The sequence below is a fragment of the Eublepharis macularius genome, chromosome 3, assembly GCF_028583425.1.
Source record: "Eublepharis macularius isolate TG4126 chromosome 3, MPM_Emac_v1.0, whole genome shotgun sequence".
NCBI classification, from domain to species: Eukaryota; Metazoa; Chordata; class Lepidosauria; order Squamata; family Eublepharidae; genus Eublepharis; species Eublepharis macularius.
In genome coordinates, this window is record NC_072792.1 from 118133167 (window position 1) to 118152773 (window position 19607).

Sequence of the window (19607 nt, forward strand, 5' to 3'; positions counted from 1 at the left end):
ATAAACATCAACTACTTCTTGACCCATTAACCCTGTAATGATGGCAGACAGCTATATTCAGTAGTAATGCTTGCTTATACTATTTGATAAGCATAGCCAATTATTAACCATCTGAATGTATTACACCACATGTATTCTTTGCTTCAAAGATTGACTGTTACCATTGAACAGAACATTAGTTATCAAATGTTCCTTTTATCTGGAACTTCCCAGCATATTTTTGAAACTGGATACATCTTTCCTCTCATCTTCTTGGATGCAGAAAGTAATTGCAATTTATGTCTCCTCCCCTGGTTGTACCCTTCACCCTCAGTTTGGAAATTTCTACTGCCATACACAGAGAATCAAAATAGACTGAAATATTACCATTTATGTAAATATCTGTAGAACAGATAGGTTTCATCAGATAAAACATATTCTAACAACTCCCACATAACTATATACAGATAAAGTACAGGTAACAAAGGCAGTATACAGTCCCATTCAAGCAAGAAAACAGGAGCCTTCATGGTACATATTCAGTGTTTCATTCTGATCTGGAACTGAAGCTATAGCTTTGAAAACTGGGATGTCTAAAAAATACAAATTAAAACTGCCAACTACAAGGTCATAGGACATGATGAAGTATTTGTGACCCAAAGGCTGTGTCAGATTAAGTGTCCCGTTTCTAGTATCTAACAGTGTGGGTGCTACACTGAAGCCCACATCAGTTTATCTTGGAGCACTGATGCTAAATGCCAGAGCAGTGTCTATGCCAAGTGCTGATATGCTGTGATGATTGTAATCCTTGGGTCTCATAGGTAGCCTGAATGTAGACAAAGACCATGCATCTTTGTTGCTCTTCTTGGATCCATCTGCAACCTGTGATACAGTAGATCATACCATCCTGTTGGGGAGTTTGGAGGTGAATAATGGAATTAGAAGTTTCCTAAGGTGGACTATAGGTGTGAAAGGTGCTTGATGACTCTTTTGGCACCGGGTGGGAAAAGTTACCAGTTTTGCTGAATAGCTTTGATGTTACTTGATTAGGGTGGATAGGTGAAGGGAAGCAAGGTTGGGTGCTGACAGGATGAGTCAGGAGCTTCCTGGGAACCTCACTGTCTTAAGCTATGCATATTTCATCTATAAACTGCCCTCTCAGCATGAGGAGGGGTCTGACTGCTAACACTATTAGTTCCATGACATGTAATATGCCATGTCAATATGTTTTTGTTTTGTTTCAGCTTTATTTTCAGCTTGTTTCAGAAGCAATATCTTTTAGTAATTTTGTTGTACATTCTTCCTTTTAATCCCTCACTGTTACAAATTATATTTTTATTGTTATTTCTATCCTACTTTTCTGTATAAAAAATCCCAGCAAAGCTGACTATATTAAAATGAATCAATTAAAATCACAAAAGTGTTGGGTGCCCACCACAATCTGTCAGGGGACCAAAAGAATAGAGAGGATTTTCAGTTCCCATAATTGTAGGAAATCTCTTGTTTATTTGATTCAGGAATATGGTAAGAACGGTGTCTTATATTATATATGAGTCATAATTGGAGAGTGGATTGATAAGCAGAGTCAACTTCTAAGGTATAGCTAGATGTTTTTAATTTTTTCGGAACTTTGCTAGTTGCTGCTTTTATAACAGCATCTGATTATACTCCAGGTAACGTAGAAAGACATCTCCAGATTGTTAGAAATCAAATGGGTTCTTGTTAACTGTGAAGCAGATACACCTTAAGGCTAAATTCATTAAAAATAAACTATCTAATCTGTAATAATTTTTAAATATCCTTAATATTTTTATGCTAACCTTGGGGGGGGGGTCCTCTGAGGCGGAGGACATCTTGGGTGCTCCCAAAGCAGTTTCCACTTTCTGGGCGGGATGTGGTCTTCATCCAAGATCATGCACTGCAGTACTTTTCTAACGCAAGTGGTGTCCACTGAATCATATAGATTTAATTTGTAGTGTCTCACCAAGGTCGAGATCGACAACCATGTTGCTGCCTTGCAGAATTCTTTTACAGAAGTGTTCCTCTGTAATGCTGCATTGGTAGCAGCTCGTCTCACAGAGTGAGCTGTTAGTCCAATAGGAACCTCTATGATGAGAACTTTGTGAGCTTTGATAGCGCATATTTTGCTATTGGCACCTATGGCTGTTGAAGGTATTTTCTTCCCCAAATTGAGGGGAGATACATTGATGAACAGTAAGTCTGACTTTCTGATTTGCACTGTTTGGAGCAGATAGGAGTTGAGTTTTCTTCTGATGTCTAGGTTGTGTCAGAGCCTTTCCTTGGTATATTTAGGGTACAGGTAGAAATGTGGTAGCCTTATCTCTTGCAACCTATAGAATTTGGAATAGACTTTTGGAAGAAAGGTGGAGACAGTATGAAGTATCACCTTATCGTTGTGAAAGATACAGAGTTCAGGTCTGACTCACAGTGCGCTTAGATCTGAGATTCTTCTGGCAGATGTGACCACAATAAGGAAGATGGTCTTCATTCTCAGCCTTCTCAGGGGAACATCCTTGACCAGTCCAAATAGATATTTGGTCTGGGCTGTGTAAAATGTCCAGTGCTTTCTTCCTGCCCCGCTGAGGGAGGGCTTTCCAAGAGGAATTGAAAATTCTGACCGTGAACTGTTTTCTGGATGCTAGGAGAGTGTCAGCCATCTCTCCGGAATATCCCCACCTTGGCCATTCCCACACGGCTTACCTGAACCCAGAACGCTGCACAGCATGCCGAAAAAAACACGGAAGATCGTGTTTTCTCTCGCGAGTTTTGCATGATGTTGCGCAACATCATGCAAAACTCGCGAGAAAAACTGCGATCTTCCGCGGTTTTTTCAGCATGCTGCGCAGCGTTCCGGGTTCAGGTAAGCCATGTGGGAATGGCCCTGAGGAAGATTTTCCTTTCAATTTCCACACAGTTAAGTAGAGAGTCTAAATGAGAGTGCCAAATCATTCCCTGCTGTAACATGACCAGAGAGGTCCGTAGGATGAGGGGTGGAGATATTACCATCTGTTGGGAGTGTGGAAAAGCACAGTCTGTGGGACCACCAAGAGGCAATCACTAGCACTTCGCTCCCTGTTACTTGATCCTTCTCAGGAGTTTGGGTAATACTGGTGAGGGTGGTAATGCGTAGAGGAGGCCTAATGGCCACTGCAATGTCAGGGCATCTACTTGTGAGTGGAACAAACCTTGTCATGTACCTTGGTAGCTGATAGTTGTGTTGGGATGCAAATAGGTCCATGAGAGGTGTTGCGAACTGCGATGTTATCCATTAGAAGAGATTTTTCTTAAGGGACTATTCCCCTTGTTGAATGGTCTACCTGCTCAGCCAGTCTGACTGGTCATTTAATATGCCTTTGATGTGTTCAGTTCTGATCGAGGCTAGGTGACCTTCCTCCCAGATAAGTATCCTTGTCGCCTCCTGGTGCCACCTCAAGGACTTGGAACCCCCCTGCTTGTTTACATATGTTTCGTCTACGACCCTGTCTATACGGATCAGGATGTGTGAGCTCACTATCTGATCTCTGAACTGGAACAAGGTCAGACAAATCGCTTACATTTCCAAGACATTGATAGGAAGACGTGCCAAACCTGTGATGCTTGTATCTGTAAGTATTTGTTATTCTCGAGGGGTCATGGATCTTTTGATCTGAAGTGGTACCTGAATGGGAAGATCTGTCTTCTCCATGATTTGTTGTTAATAAGATCTGAGAAAGGTCTGAAGCAGTCTTGCATGTAGACGACCCCAAGGTATCACCTTGTTGCTGGCCACTAGCAAACCCATTAGTTTGGGTAGTGTCATGAGAAGTTATTTTCACTCTGATGAGTCTCATCCAGCTATTTGGTCTTCCCAACCTTTTCTTTGGTGAGGGATAGACATCTCTCTTTTGATGATCATACCCAGGTATTCCAGCTTGTAGGAATTGAATAGTGAATTGAGTGTCATGGTGAGATTTTTCTTTTGACAATGATCTGATCAGGAGATCCTCTGGGTACAAGTAAATATGAATACCTCTCTCTCTGAGACATACGATGGGGTTGATCAGGAGCTTTGTGAACATTCTTGGCGCGGTGGACAGGCCAAAAGGGATGCCTCAGAACTGCCAACTGATTTTTTTTTCATGCAAAATCTTAGGCATTGTTGATGGGCTGTCAGAATCGGTACATGGAGGTATGCGTCCGTGAAATCTATAGATGTCATGTATTCTTCTGGTTGAATGGTCTCCATTCAGAAGTGATGAAACTTGATAAACTTTTTCAAAAAGTTGAGGTCGACTGACACCCTCCAGACCCCATTCTTTTTAGGGACTGTGAAGAAGACTGAGTAGACTCCCCCATCCTCTTTCGTTGTGGGGAACATGCTTCACAGCTTGAATGCCCAGGTGCTAGATTACAGTTTGATTAAGATTTTGCGTAGGAGAGAGATGACAAAATGTTCTGGTGGGTAGCTGTTGAATTGTATGGAATAGCCTTGTGAGACTATTTCTAAGGTCCAGCCTGCGTGTCAACCTAGGTAAGGAGTACTTGGCCTCTCACAGAGATGGCTTGCAAGTCCTGTCTTAAAGAGCTTGGTATCAAGGTTGGATCTCTTTTCACATGTGAATAACTGTCTGTTTGATCTTGGGACAAAGTAAGCATTATCCCCACAATACAGCTGGGGAACTGGGATTGAGAGGAATAGTTTACCCAAGGCCATGTGGTAAGTTCATGGCAGTAGTGAGATTTGAACCAGCAGAGTACTGCAACACAGTTCAGTTACTTAACCGCTACACTACAAGTGGGTTCTTGAAAGGAACCCCCTTATTAAAGGGATGTCTAGATTAACCCCAGGATAGTTGCTTGGAATCCTGTCTGGACCTTAGTAGAGTGTATTGTGAATAACATGACTGCCAAGGGATTGCCTCTCAAATTTATTGTCGAAGGCTTTCACGGCCGGAGAACGATGGTTGTTGTGGATTTTCCGGGCTGTATAGCCATGGTCTTGGCATTGGAGTTCCTGACATTTCACCAGCAGCTGTGACGGGCATCTTCAGAGGCGTAGCACCAAAAGACAGAGATCTCTGTGTCTCAGATTGAGTGTTTTTGGCAACACTTTTTTTTGTCCTGGGTCTCAACCCTGATCTTTCCCAGGGCATCCCCAAATAGCTTGTCTCTCTGAAAGTGGTAAGCCAGGACAATATTTTTAAAATATAAAACTGCTGGCCAAGCTCTTGGTCAAGGGTGCCTACTTGTTACTGGTGCCAAGACCATAGTCCTGGAAGAAAAGGTAACTACTAGAGCAATCTTGCTGCTTGTATCTTTGCTTTCATTTCAGGTGGATGCTGATATGACGCTGGTGCTCAGCTCTCTGAGGTAGCCTGGTGCTCCTGTCGGTTGGCAACTTTACTTGCTATGAACTTTGGGTTGTGACTATGGACTGACCTTGTTAAATTTCACTGGAATGACAGGTGTATGATTTATGGCTGGAAAATTGTGAGAATTGTTGAGGACATTATTACATTGTTGTAAATTTATTATATAGATAGAGTTTGACACCAAGTAGTGTTTTCGGTCTCCTTGCAATTGGTAGTGATTGCTCTGGTAGTATTAGTTGCTGTTTCCTCACCAGGGTTCCTCGCAAGCCTGAAAGGCATGCTGGAGCCAGCTGAGCTTGTTCCCATCACCGGAAGGACAGCTCCCTGAGAACAGCCAGACGCCTTCTCTAAGAAGCTGTCCAGAGTTTGATGACTTTCTTGAGGCCATAAGTCCTCTTCTTATTTTCCCTAGCCAAGGGATGAAAGAAGAGGAATTGGAGAAAGAATACTTTGAGGGAAAGCAAAAGTGAAAGTAACAATAGCTGAGTCAGATAGCAGAGCTAGCTTGCTGAAGAACTGCTCTCCCTGGAGGCAAGAACAGAAATTAAGAGAGAGAGTGTCCCACATGCCAGACAGGAAGAGGAAGAAAATTAGTTCCTGCCTCCCTGATTGGACAGTGGGAATCACCCAAGCTACCCTCTGCCTCAAAGGGAGAACAAAGTTTTCTACTGTTTCCCTGAATGCTTTCCTTTTTTGCTGACATTTGCTACCAGCAAGTGGTTATTGACCAGACTTGTATATTTACTGTATACACAGAGGCACACAAAATGTCACATTTAAAATACTGCTACGAGAAGCAAAAAAGATTCACCTTGAAACAAGGATTTTTAAAAAAAATTACTAAAGTGAAAACGGAGTATTATCTCATATCCCTACTTCCTTAATTTAACTGAAGGTCTGAACAGTTTTCCAAATTTATAAACAGATTATAAAAACATTGCTTGTCTATAGCACACTCGTCTCACAAGGAGCAACAGACAAGCAATGTTTTCATTATCTGTTTATTTACCAATACAGAACAGATGAGGAGCAAGCAGGCATTGGTAGACTATGAACACACCAATCTCCCCACCATCTACAGCAGCACCCTTGCAGCTTTCAAAGACTGATATCTGAAAGTCAGCGTAGTTGCATGGTGTAGTTGTTGGACTAGAACCTGGAATGTTCCAGTTCAAATCATCAGTCTGCCATGGAAGCTTGCTGGGTGACACTGGATCAGTCACACACTCTCAGCCTAACATACGTCACAGGATTGTTGTGAGGCTAAAATGGAGGACAGTAGAACAATGTATGATACTTTAGGTCCCCAATGGGGAAAGAGATAGGGTATAAAAGCAGTAAATAACACTTGCCATGTAGTTCCAACTTATTTTTTTTCTTAATTGTTGTTGTCCATTTTGGTACTATTTTATCTAATGTTTCATATTGAACTGCTCTCTTATGCTGGTTATGGCCTATACGCAGCATGGTACAATAAAGTGTCAGGGAAAACCTCTTCTTTGACCCTACAAGGAACTATTGTTTCCACAATGGGTTTTAAATAAAAACCAACACAAAACCAATTGTGGCCATTCCAAGAACACTTGTTGCTTAATTATCCAGGCTATATAAGAAGCTAGAAAGTTGGAGTTAACTTTCCACTTGGCACAAGATAAAAAAAACCCTCACACTTCTACAATCCAAAACTAAGCATTTCCAATAGTAACCCCCCCCCCCACACACACACACACAACTTTTTGTAAGAGCATGGGCAGCAAATAAGGGCCAAAGACATAGATGCCTATTGTAATACGAGTGTAACATTGAGAACTTTGCAGAACAGAAGCTGACCCAAGTGAGTTGTTTTAAATCAGAATACCCTATAAAGACATGCACCAAAACACTCCAGTGATAAAACAAACAAAACATCATTTTATACTGACATTATCAGTACGGACCACTGTTGCTCCACATTTGCCACTGGATTACATGTCCTGAGACTGATTATAATGCTCCATTTGAAGCATCAGATTGTATCATAGTCATTAGATTAAGAGCTGTCTGGCAGCAGCGGCAGCCATCCAGCCCATTTTTGCAAACCTTTTTTCAATTTGCAGAGGAATGGTTGCAGAAGTTTCTGAAACTCATCCAGGCTGGGTGAGCCATTAATTAATTGTAAAATATCTCTAGTTAGAAATTGTTATGCACTCTGAGGACTACTTTGTCTTGTGTAGACTATTTTTTCTATAGATATTTATAAAAGAGAGAAACTTTCCACACAAAATGCAAGAGAAAAAAAATCTTCATTTTGCCACATGTACTGACAAGCCCTGCCACCAAGAGTGGTATCTACTGAGCACACACAGCAAAATAGCTATATACATGTGACTGTCATACATAAAAGTATGCATGTAGTTTTACACAGAAGTGATACTCGTACAGGAAAACTACCTTGTTGGAAATACCCTTTATACAACCTCTTCTATGTGGACTGTAGGTGAGATCGCCATGCTGGATAATTCTGAAAACAGGAGTAGAATCACTTTGCCAATAAGCTCAATCTTTGAGGTTTGTTGGATATGTGATAAACACAGACCAACTGGCGTAGGGAGTTTAATCAAGACATGGGAATTTCACAAGGCAACTGCAAACAAACAGTGACCAAACAACACTTTTCTCACTACTATTCATCCACTTAGCTGGGAGTACAAGTAAGTACTTAAAAATTCCTTCAATCAGTGTTAAAATGTTTTTGCGGATAGGTCAAGAGAGACAGTAAATTCTATCCTATATTTCTGGAAAAAGTAAAGTAAAAATTCTTTGTTTAAAGCACTTCAGGAAAACTACAATTTTAGAAAATAGAAACACTTAGTTTACATGGTTATGCAATGAAAAGAAAGTGATATTTCAGTAACAGGAAACCATGATATCATTCAGCATGGAAGGGAAATCTCAGAAGCTACCTAAAGTTAACCAGTGCATGCTATAGTGTATAGTGCTTCTATTAATGTACAAACAAATGACTTTCAAAGAGAGTATCTGCATCAGCTTTTGCCTTCTAATGAATAAAACTGCTAATAAAGTACACATTGGCCTGGGCTGTCAGAATCCAGAAATGCCTCTGATGATAGCAACTACTCTTTTGTTTGTCCTTGTTGGAGGAAAGTTAATGCAGGCCTTGACAATTTTTTTTGACTTTACAAGTCTGATTTTCAGTCTTTAGAGTTTAGTATCTTAATTACCATATTTTTTTAATTACTGCTACCACAAAACTTAATCCTAACCTCTTCGTAGCTGCTCATAATTTTATCAGAACTATGACACAAGTGTTGTATATTGATGTCATTGCTACAACAAAAAGCCAACCCATAAGCCTAACCCAACTCCTATATTTCTGATAATCCAATTACTGCTTTAAAAGCTCTATTTAACTGAATATTAGAGCCAATATAGAAAGCAACTGGTTAAGAAATAAATTCCTCTACCACCACTGAATTGTGTAAACTTACCATATAAACAAGCAACAATAAGAACTTCATGCACATGTATTTTATGCCAGACGACAAAACATATTCTTGAGTGATTTCGTACTTCTCATTGAGAGACCCTACAATAAAATCATTGCTAAAAATACTAGGTACCAGAATGAAATGTTTAGACACCATGGTGACCTAGGATTTGTCAAACTCTAAGTAAAGATATTTATTAATCTATCCGTAAGATAGACAATGTATAAATATAAAACTGGATGTTGACGTTACTATTCAAGCAATGAGCATAATTTACCTGAAACTGAGTCATGGAGGCCTAGCTGTGGGATGATTTCAGCAACAGGAAAATACAATGAATGAATGAATGAATGAATGAATGAATGAATGACCACTGTGATGATTTTCACCACTTCAGCTTTGGTATCTACAGTGTGACAGACCAATAGTACTAATACCATGTAGCGTTTCAAGTATTCAAAGCGATTCACATACATTACTTCAGTGAACAACAGTCCCCTAAGGCAGACCAAGTGTACGACTTGCATATTTTTGTCTCAGTGGCAGCTGAAGTATGATGGGAGGAATAATTTTCAATCTTACAGAAAGTTCTTTAGAAGCATCTTTTCTCCAGTGCTAATCTATTATTGGAATTACTGCTTCAGAAACTTGTTCTGAGGCCACCAACTCAATATTGGCTTACGTGACATTCGCACTTCTTAGCTCATAGTGTTAACTACTATGCTAAACTCAGCTGCATATAACACGAGTAACGTTTGAGTGTGGTAAGAAAAGACAAGATAAGCATTTATTACCAAAGAAAAATGTACCTGTTCCCAGCTAAATTTGTCATAACACAAAATTGGCAATATAAAAGCATCCTTTAACATTCAACGCAAGAACAAAATTTAATGTTTCATTAGCAATTAATCCAATGAAAGAAACCTTTTCCAAATTTAGATCATAAATAACAAAAATATTGAAAGATGTAAAAGTTTTCAGAAGTATTAGAAAGATTTAGCATTCACTACAGGAAAAATTAAAGATAACAATACCAGTCACAATTTTTTATTCAAAGGACAGTGGCAAAACGTGCACCTTGAATGAGACCGTACAGTCCTTTGCCAAATAACTGAAACATAATACTTAAGCAACAACTTAATAATATGTCAAGACGCTGACAAAGGCAAATGCTTTTTAATTTGTCTTTGTTTTCATGCAACCTCTGTTATCTTTTCAGAAGTTAATTCAATAATCTGACATCTCGTATCTCCAGAACTTTAATAACTCTGATGCCACAGCTATAAAAACTAAGTGCAGCCTAGGGTGGAATGGAGTAGATAGAAGAATATATCTCAAGATGTGACTCTGAAAATCCACAGAGTTACGCACACGCACACGCACACGCACACACGCACATGCACACGTAAGTGTTCAAGGTACTATATTTTTAGAAGCTCCTTACAGAACTTTCCTTAAACTTAAACTTTTAATAAGATCCAAGTAGGGAAGACATACTTAATAGCTGAACTTAAGTCGAGTGAAAGAAAATTTAGTGGAAACAAAGACTCCCATGACACCCTAATGACTAAACACTTATCAAGGAGTTTTTCTTAGATAAAGTGCACCAACTATATCACATTAAGGTGAAGCTATTCACAGCCATGGGAGACCTTTCCAACACTCATAAACTCAGATCAAACAATGACTAATGACCAGTAATTCCCCTATCTCTTGAATAATCTCTCCTTCTTCCATTTATCACACCTGACACTTCCCTTAACATCTGTGAATAAACTTGAACAGGGGAAAGTGAATAAAAAAATAATCACAAAGGAACACAGGGCTATAAATTACAGCCGGCACAAGTGAATTGGTAAGAGAAGCAAGGGGGACAATTTGCTTACACAGTGACCATGATTTGCTTTGCTAAAGTGTTCACCATGAAATAATGGAAACTCCTTGAGACGGTGACAATGCTCAGGGACCTGAACAAAAACTGGAAACAAATTCAGGTTTAACACAGTCACTTGTCCTACTTCCACACCATGGCAGTCAGCTTCCTTATTTCCAAGTAACCTCTGCCTTATGGCTTATTTGCTACTCAATACATGGGCATAGCTCATTTTCTCTCCAGACTGTTCTTATGTCACCTCTGATCAAGGGAACAGGTTTCATGGGATGTAACCATATTTTGCAGTCAGACTGAACGGTTTAACATATGTGCCACAGTATCAGAAGTAGCTTTGCCAATTTAAGGGTACTTGACAGGAACAGTGAACATATAACCATTTACTGAAACACCCACTATTTAGTTTCACTATAATGAGTATTTGTATGCAAAAATATTTGTATTTAAATGTAGCTACTGCCCAAATGTATAATCCACTTTGTCTATTGTTCAAAAGTTGCCTGTTGATGTAACTTGCTCTAACTTGCTTAAGGAAGTTTAGTAAAAGAAGGACTCTTTTGACTGGATGAAACAGGGAGTATTTTTTTAAAAAGTGTTAAAGACCAGGAAATTATCCACTTAAGGCTGCAATCCTAAAATCAGTAAACTCAGTGGGGCTTACTTCCATTCATAATTAACTCAGGCAGCAGAGAGCCAAATGAGTATATGCTTGAATTCAGAGTAAGAGAAAATGTAGGAAATGGAGAAGAAATCTTGCACCTTGATGTATGTGCGTCTTACTTGGAATTCTTATTTATTTACATGGAATTTTATTCCAAGAAAACTACTTAGATGGAATCATTCAATGTTTATTTGTAAGTAAACCCCACTGAAATCAATCTCATGGGGATTTATTTCCATGTAAATATTCTGAACAGTGGGCAGTGATCCTTTTATAAAGATAAGAATCTGATACTACATCAGCAAATCAATAAAAACACACACATTGAGTAAATGCCCTAACCTCCTTGCCAATACCTGCAACCCCCCCCCCACCCCCCTTCAAACTAAATCCAGAAACCACTCACATCCTATGGTAGGAAGAAGCTCCTTCCTGGAGTTTCTTTATGATCGGTTTTAATTACAGCCCTCAGATACATCAAACAAGTACTAATAGCCCTCTTGCTGCCGACTAGGGTGGCTGATGCAAACACAGAACATGTGGGGGGCAAGACTGTACTAGAGTCTCACACACAGAGCGATCCACAAGTAACTGAGCCTAAAATTCTAAACTTACATCAAGTGAGTAAGATTAGGCCAGAAGAATATTAAAGTCTTCGGTGTCTTGGGTTCAAGATCTAGAAGTGGTCGAACCAGTGCAGAAGCATCTCTGGATCGCTGCCACAAAAAGTCCTCAGGTACTAATACTCCTGCTTTTCCTTCTCAAAACTGTGGATGCAAGCCACGCACACCCCTCCATAAACTCAAGGCAGGGAAAAACCAAGTGGAAAAGGCAGAAAGACATTGACCAGGGAAGGGTGAGGAGGGACAGGAGCAGAGGGGCCACGGAGTAGAGAAAATGTTAAGGCATCTTCAGGGACTGGGAAGTCACACTTCTGGACAAGCTGAGAGCGGTCCAGTTACAATTAGGCACTCTGGAGACTCCTTGGTAGCGACAGGAGTTCAGCACATGCTTAGTTTCCCCATATTAAAGCGAAGAGAAATGAAGAATGCCTGGATCCTGCCCTGGATTCGGGGGACGGAGGGGGGCAGCAAATAATCCGCTCGTTTTCCGGAGAACAGAAAGAAGAACAAGAAAAGTGGGGAGAGCTTGGATTACCTGAGGAGAAGCATATTAATCCAAAGAGGCAGAAGTGAGCAAACTCCGCGATCATTGTCTCCAGGTGGAGCCTTCCGATCGTCTCATGCCAAAAGGGAGGGCTAGTGGAGCCGGGGAGGGGGAGGGCTTTCCTCCCAAAGCCTCCAACGCTTCCCAATTTGTAAATCCACAAGCAGCTTAATGATCTGCGACGTTTCCCAAATCCTCCAAGGGTGGGAAGGAGAGGGTCGCCTTCGCTCTTCGCCTCTATTGTCAGGACCGGGGAGGGTTCACGCTTGGCTTTCCTCTTGCCCCGGGTGATCCCACAGAGCACTCTCCGGCCTCGGCGCGGGAGTCGCGGGACCACCCGACGGCGACCCAGAAACAAAAGCTGCCCGCTCGGCTCCGCGACTCTCCCACGCGCGCACACCCGGCCCTTCCAGCGAAGTGGAGAAAGTGCTGCCGCCGCCCGCGCAGAACTCAGGCGGAGGGCAGCGGAGACGGGCCGGCGGCTCTAGGCGAGGGCTGGCTTGCAGCGCCGCTGGGCGAGCGCAAGGCAGAGAGAAGCGGCGGTGCGGGAGGAGGAGCAGCAGTAGCGGCAGCCCGGGGTCCCATCACTCGGGGCACAGAGCTGGGAGCGCGGACGGAGGCAGCTCCTCTCCGCGGCCAGCCTCTGTCCTTGGCGCCCTACGCAGCGAGGACTTCCCTTCCCCGAATCGAGGATGGACACAAAAGAGGAAGAGGACGGCGTGTGGGTGCGAGCAAAACTTCCAAGGGCTGCCGCCTCCTCCAGCCAGCCCCTGGTGGAGAAAGAGCGAAGCTCTTCGCCGCCTCCCTGAAGGGCTGGGAATGAAACCTCCCTCTCTTCGGAGGTTTCAGCAGCCGCTGAAGTTTCTGGCGTCACGTTGAGGCAGGCGGTGGGGCGCCTTCTCCCGCCGCCCCGTTGCTGCTGCTACTGCAGGTCTGATGCCGCCTCAGGACACCTTAAAGGAGCCGCACCTCCTCAACCGTTTAGAAAACCCGCTCTCGACAAACGTAGGACTGCTCCAAAAAGGCACTTTAAAAATGCGTGTAACTTTACCGTAGCGCAGAAAGGGTTAAAACTACCCTTTGTAAAGGGACAATAAAGCGCCACGGTTTGGGATCCCACTCAGGACGGACCAAACCATTCTGTGTAAGCCTTCATGTCCCCGTTAATGAAAATGGAACTTTCCAGCGTAGGGCTTCAAAAAATCCTCCCGGGTAACGGCGTAACCCTTTCAGTGCTGCAAAACTGAGAGCGAGCTCCGCCAGTAATATTGATTATTGTGAATAGAAGAAACGGATCGGAAGAGGAGGGTGTTTCTCTTACGCGCAGGCACACACCACAGGCGGGATATTTGGTTGGCTTTCAAGTTGACTGGCTTTCAAGTACACAGATTTCATTCTAGATCGTGCAGCCAGAAGAGCGACATCTAGATTCTGGCGAAGCCTAACAGTTTTCCATTTATTTGCTGAGATTTGCTATATAAATATTTCCTCCTCTGGATCTAAATCTGTGCCACAAAGGCATGAATCTATAATATTGTTTCTTTACAAGAAATCCTTACCTGTAAAGTGGGCTAGTATTTATTGGTATTATCGTTAAGGTAGGTCAGTATTGTTTGGGTGGAGAGAGGAATACACATTCCAACACCACTTTCCTCCAGGCACCTAAAAGAAAATCAACTGATTTTGTCCTAAAGCATTCTTGGAGTGGATTCCAGTAAAATCAATTGTGGTGCATGTCAGCAAGACATCTAGGTTGCTTCCACAGGGATGTCTTGTTTAGCATCCAAACTGAAGAACTTTTTTGGAACTTGCACATGACGTTGTCCGCTATCCACATCTTTCTCTGCTTTACTGTGATCTTTCCCAAACCTAGCCTGATATGATCTGTTCAGAAAGATTACAGTTATAGCACATTTGCCTGCTGTGTAGATGAAAAGGAGTGCATTTTAAAGGTACCACGTGCACCAGCACCATTGTCTTATATCTGTGCAACCACACCAGCGAGAGTTACTTTTCTGGGGGGGTTTAAACAGGGGTGGGGGTAGGAATTCAGAGGAATTAATTATTGGACTAGATTGTTACAATATTACAGTTCTATAACAACAAATCAGGTCCTAATTTTTAAAAATCTGGGGAAAGCCTACTGGTGGTGGCAGGTAAATATGCAAGGAGTGGTAGTTGATGGAGGAATTTTCACACAAAACTCCCATGTAGATACTCCATAGCTAGTGCAAAAGCATCTGCAGCAATTGCATTTGCAGCAGTAATGACAGTTAAACAGGGAATTATCATGCAGAGTTCTTTGCTTTCTAACCCTACCCAGGGTTTGATGCCCTATCCAAAAAAGGACTTTCCAACATCAGCAGTATTCAGAAGCCGAATAAACGTTATTGTATTACAGCTAGATCCCATGATGTTTACGTGAATGTAAATCCATTGAGTTTAAAGGAGCTTGCTGGGGCAGCAGCCTTAGATGACAGGGCACAAAGCCAATGACATGCCTTTACCTCACCCACTTCCTTTCTTTTCCATGCTGAAAATATGATGTCTAATTGTTCTAAGCATTACATAAGTTAATATTATTTTAATAACTGCAGATATTTGGATTTGGAGGCTTCTATCGCCCCACCTTAGTGATTGTTTAGTACCTAAACAATCAAAATACCCTGATCTTACCAAGTCAAACGAGCTTAAGTCAACTTAAGTTCACTTAAGATTGTACCCTTTCAGCCCAGTGCTAAGTATTCTTGCTAGAAAGAAAATCTGATTGAATGCTGTACAGCTTGTTTTGAGTAAACAAGCAGTTAGCTTCAAAATGTGTGTCCATTTAGTAGTATTGTACAGGACAGGGCCTGAACACAATACAAATGTGATGTTATCTGGTACTGACTTTAAAACAACCCAATGCTACTGCTATGTACCCTATCTAAAATAGTATTTTAATTGTATTTTTACCATCCCTAGAACAAAATTTACATGTCACTGTTTATTGCCCATAAGATTTTTTTTGTACTTGTATTATTTCCCCATATTCATAACTGAACTCGTGATTTATATATTTCACATCTCAGTTTTGGAAAGTTGTTTACAAAATGAAAAATCATTCAGCCTAATTCTTTGCATGCTTAAATAGAGTTCCAGGGAGGACTAGACATTAAGGCCACTGGGGAAAGTCCTAGTGGGCCAATGGCCTTGGAGTTGTCACCTCTCTGCAGCAACTGCCTCACCCAGGCTAGCCCCATGCAAGATCTCTCCTCACCCCAACCCAACCTATGCAAGACAAGAGACTCCTCCATTCATCCAGAACTTCTCACTGCAAGATGAGCCTTGCCCCGTTTTATCTCGCACAAGAGATTTGCTTCACCCTGGCCATGCATGAGAGACTCCTTACCCCTCCTGGGACTGCTCCACCTCAGTCCTCTCATCATGGGCCAGCCCTTCCTCCTTCAGGGGCAGGACCAGGAAAAGGTGTGGCATGGGTCCCCAATTTTCCCATTTCCACTAAGTTCAATGAGTTCAATATATCATCATCAATATATTTAATTCTCAACTCAGCTTTTTTATTTTTTGCTTAATCTGAGGATACGCAAATCTAGAGATTGGAGCCATGAATAAACAAGATAAATCTTTCTACAAGCCTAATAAACACCGCAGGTTTACAGAAAAATGCAAACTTTTTTTAAAAATAGGGGTCCCAAAAGAATAAAAGAGCCTGTAGTTAAGAAACAGAAGCTAGGAACCACCAACAGTGTCCCAGGCTTGCTTTCTGTCAGTAAAAGACAGGGGGAGGAGTCAGGGCCCTTTCCAGGGCTATTTTGGCCTTTGAGGGTGGGGTGACTTGGGCCAGGCCCAATAGCAACCACCAGGCAATTTGCCATAATGCAACTTCATGACTTACCCAAGCCAGGCTTCTTACTATAGTTCAAAAGTAACCACCTCATGAAAAACTGTTGTGTAGTGATTCAGTCTAGGACCACGAATCCCCATTCTGCCATGTAAATTAACTGGGTGAGTAACTAAGTGGGCCAGTTACACATTCTCAGCCTAACTTACCACACAAGCAGGGACTATTAAGGGATGGCTTTTCTGCTGCATAGGTGGGTCAGCCCTTTGATAAAAGGCATGAGCCTGGCTCACCTGAGCTTCATGCATGGTGGGGAAGGTGGCACCCAGTCCACCTGACATAAGGTGGGTGAGGCAGTACCTGGCCCATTCAAGCACCACACAAGGTGAGGGGGTGGAGGCAATGCCTGGCCTGCCTATGCCCCGCACAAGGCAACGGACATAGTGCCTGGCTTGGCCCTTCCAAATCCCACTGAAGAGAAGATAAGGGTTTCAGCTCCTGAATCATCCCACCTGATCCCCACGCAAGATGAAGAAAAGAGGTGTCTAGCCAGTTGGTTAGGCAGGCTGCCTCTTTCTTCTTTGTCCCCCCTTTAGGAGGGTGGGTCATGGTCTGGCAGACTCTCACTTCTTCACTTTCTCTTTTGGGTGGTGGAGCCAGGGCAGGCTGAGGAGGGCCTTTTTACAGGGTTCTTCTTTCACTCTAAGTCTGCCCTGGCTTACAAGGTTGTTTTGTGGATAAAATGGAGGAGAATGAAGTAAACTGCTTTGGGTCCCCATTGTGGAGAAAGGTGGGGTACAAATGAAATATATATATACTGTTAACAAAGAGAAAGAGAGAGAAATGGGGAGCAGATAAAAAGCAAGTTCATCGTGGGTCGAAAGGAGAGAAGGAAGTAGGGAAAGGGAGGTGGATATGGGGACTGTCAGGAGCAGAGGAAGAGAAAATAGTGAAGAAGGAGGAAATAAAATGCCCTCCCCAAACCTTATCTGTCCCTGTTTGCATTTAACAATACTTAAACAGTTACTATTCTATTGTCAGATAGCCCAAAGATGATTATTCTAATGATATGCATGGTGGTGTCTCTTGGATCCCAATACATTTCTAGTTTCTTGATTCACTAGGAACCATATTAATAATTACATAACATTTATTTATTTATTTATTTATTTATTTATTTATTTATTTATTCCACATCTTTCTCCCTAGTAGGGACCCAAGGTGGCTTTAATTGTTCTTGTCTCCTTTTATCCTCACAACAATCCTGTGAGGTAGGTTAGGCTGAAAGTGTGTGACTGGCACAGCAAATTCGCATGGCAGTATGGGAATTCAAACCTGGGTCTCCTAGATCCTAGTCCAACATTCTAAACCCTGTTTCACACTGGATCTCTAATGATTTACTCTCCCTCTTTTAATGCCTAATCCTTGTTTTAACAAGGATCTTCTATTCAAAGATTTTTTCACATAGAAAAGCAGCTTTTAATTTAATGTATTTTATAGATGGTCATGATTCAGTTGAAGATAGTTCTGAAACTATCTTCAACTGAATCATGACAAACTAACACAGCTACACACCTGAGTTTGTAGTAGTATAACAAAATTTAAATCCAGTAGCACGTTAAAGACCAATACCATTTTCCAGGTTATAAGCTTTTATGAGGCAAAGCTCAGTTCTTCAGTCGAAGAGATTGTGTTGATTTTGCCATTTATTTTTTCATTCAACCTAATTTTAATTTTATTTAAACCATATATTCTGTTAATTATTGATTTTGAAATTTAAAAAGTTAAAAAGTCAGTCCAATTTAAACAAAAATTTTGAACAAAAATCTGAGATTTACGTTTTTTTAAAATCCCCCACATTTTGGATTGTGAGATTTACCACCCATGGAGCATATGACTCCAATCTAAAACCATTAAGAATAGTTCACATATCCGCCTACACATACCTGATTCTGACTCACCCAGAGGCAGTTATTATAACATTACTACAATTACTATACACTGCTGAGTACACACCATGACCTCCTAATTCTTTCATCATTCCGTCTGGCTAATTACTAGATTCCACTGCAAAATTTCACAGCTCCAAAAAACCAGTTCTTAACGGACTGATCCAGACAATATTTTCCCACGGTAATGATTTGGCATTGTACTACACAGCTAAAAGCATGGGAAGTGTTATGGTGAGTGTTAAGGCAAGTCTTTGAGAAAACCTCAAAAGGACTGGGAGTCAGCTTATGTTTATTAAAAGTGACCCTTGACCAGGGTTACAGAAAATGGAAGTTTTCCTGGTTTCCAAAATTAAAGCTATCTGAACAGGCTGTAGTTCTAAATACATGCAGGATACATTTTCAGTCCTTGCCCTACTGTTGATGTTCATGTATGGGGGAGGGGGGGGAGAAGAAAGATGTCAACACAAAAATAGGTTCTGATGTGTGAAAAACATAAAGATTTTAAACATGCTTGAACCAGGTTTCTAAGTCAATAGATGGCTATGCAGAAAGGTTACAATCACATGTCAACTTTGTAATGGACATGGCTAAATCTCAGTTTTAGTCTAAATTTCCACTAGGGCCAGTCCCTCTCAGATGAAGATGGGAATGGAGAGGAGATAGCATGTTTCCTGATTCATTTTAAAAAGGCTAAGATTATATAACACTTTTTAAAACATTTTATTATATAAAATGCTAACTAAATGGAAGCATAAACATAATGAAATTTACTAAAATCCTAATGAACATACCTAACTGAAGGACTCATTGAGAGAGATAATGGAACAAGTCAATAGCATTCTTTTTCACAGAGAGGCTGAGAAGTCAGAGGGATAGCAGGTTTTTATTTTGATGCATATTTTCTTTTGCATTTGATAGTTTTTGATTTCTATGTTTTCATAATCTGATTTTACATAAGTAGCTTTGTGGTTCTTTTTTAGATGGAAAGGTGGCATTAACCTAATTAAAAATAGACTTCTACTCTAACCTGATTAAAAAATAAAGTAATATTCTTCCTGGATGTTGTAGCTGATAATGGTTCCAGGTCCAATGAAAAAAACTATGATAAATTGGAATGTTGTGACTAGGGATGTGCGTTTCGGCATTCAGAATGCCGAAAGAATGCCGAAACAAAAGTGTTTCGGCTTCTTTCGGGGAATGCCGAAACGTTTCGGGGAATGCCGAAACGTTTCGGGTAGCCGAAAGAAAAAAGC

General features: G+C 41.3%; 1 protein-coding gene across 1 annotated transcript in view; it reads right to left on the bottom strand.

The window, feature by feature from the left end:
• ROBO1 (roundabout guidance receptor 1) overlaps nucleotides 1-13221 on the bottom strand; it is a 533171-nt gene extending 519950 nt beyond the window's left edge. Inside the window, exon 1 of the mRNA XM_054973392.1 lies at nucleotides 12550-13221. Within this exon, the coding sequence (XP_054829367.1) occupies nucleotides 12550-12604 (55 nt within the window). The 5' untranslated portion in view covers nucleotides 12605-13221. The remainder of the gene's footprint in view (nucleotides 1-12549) is intronic.
• Nucleotides 13222-19607: the final 6386 nt, after the last annotated feature.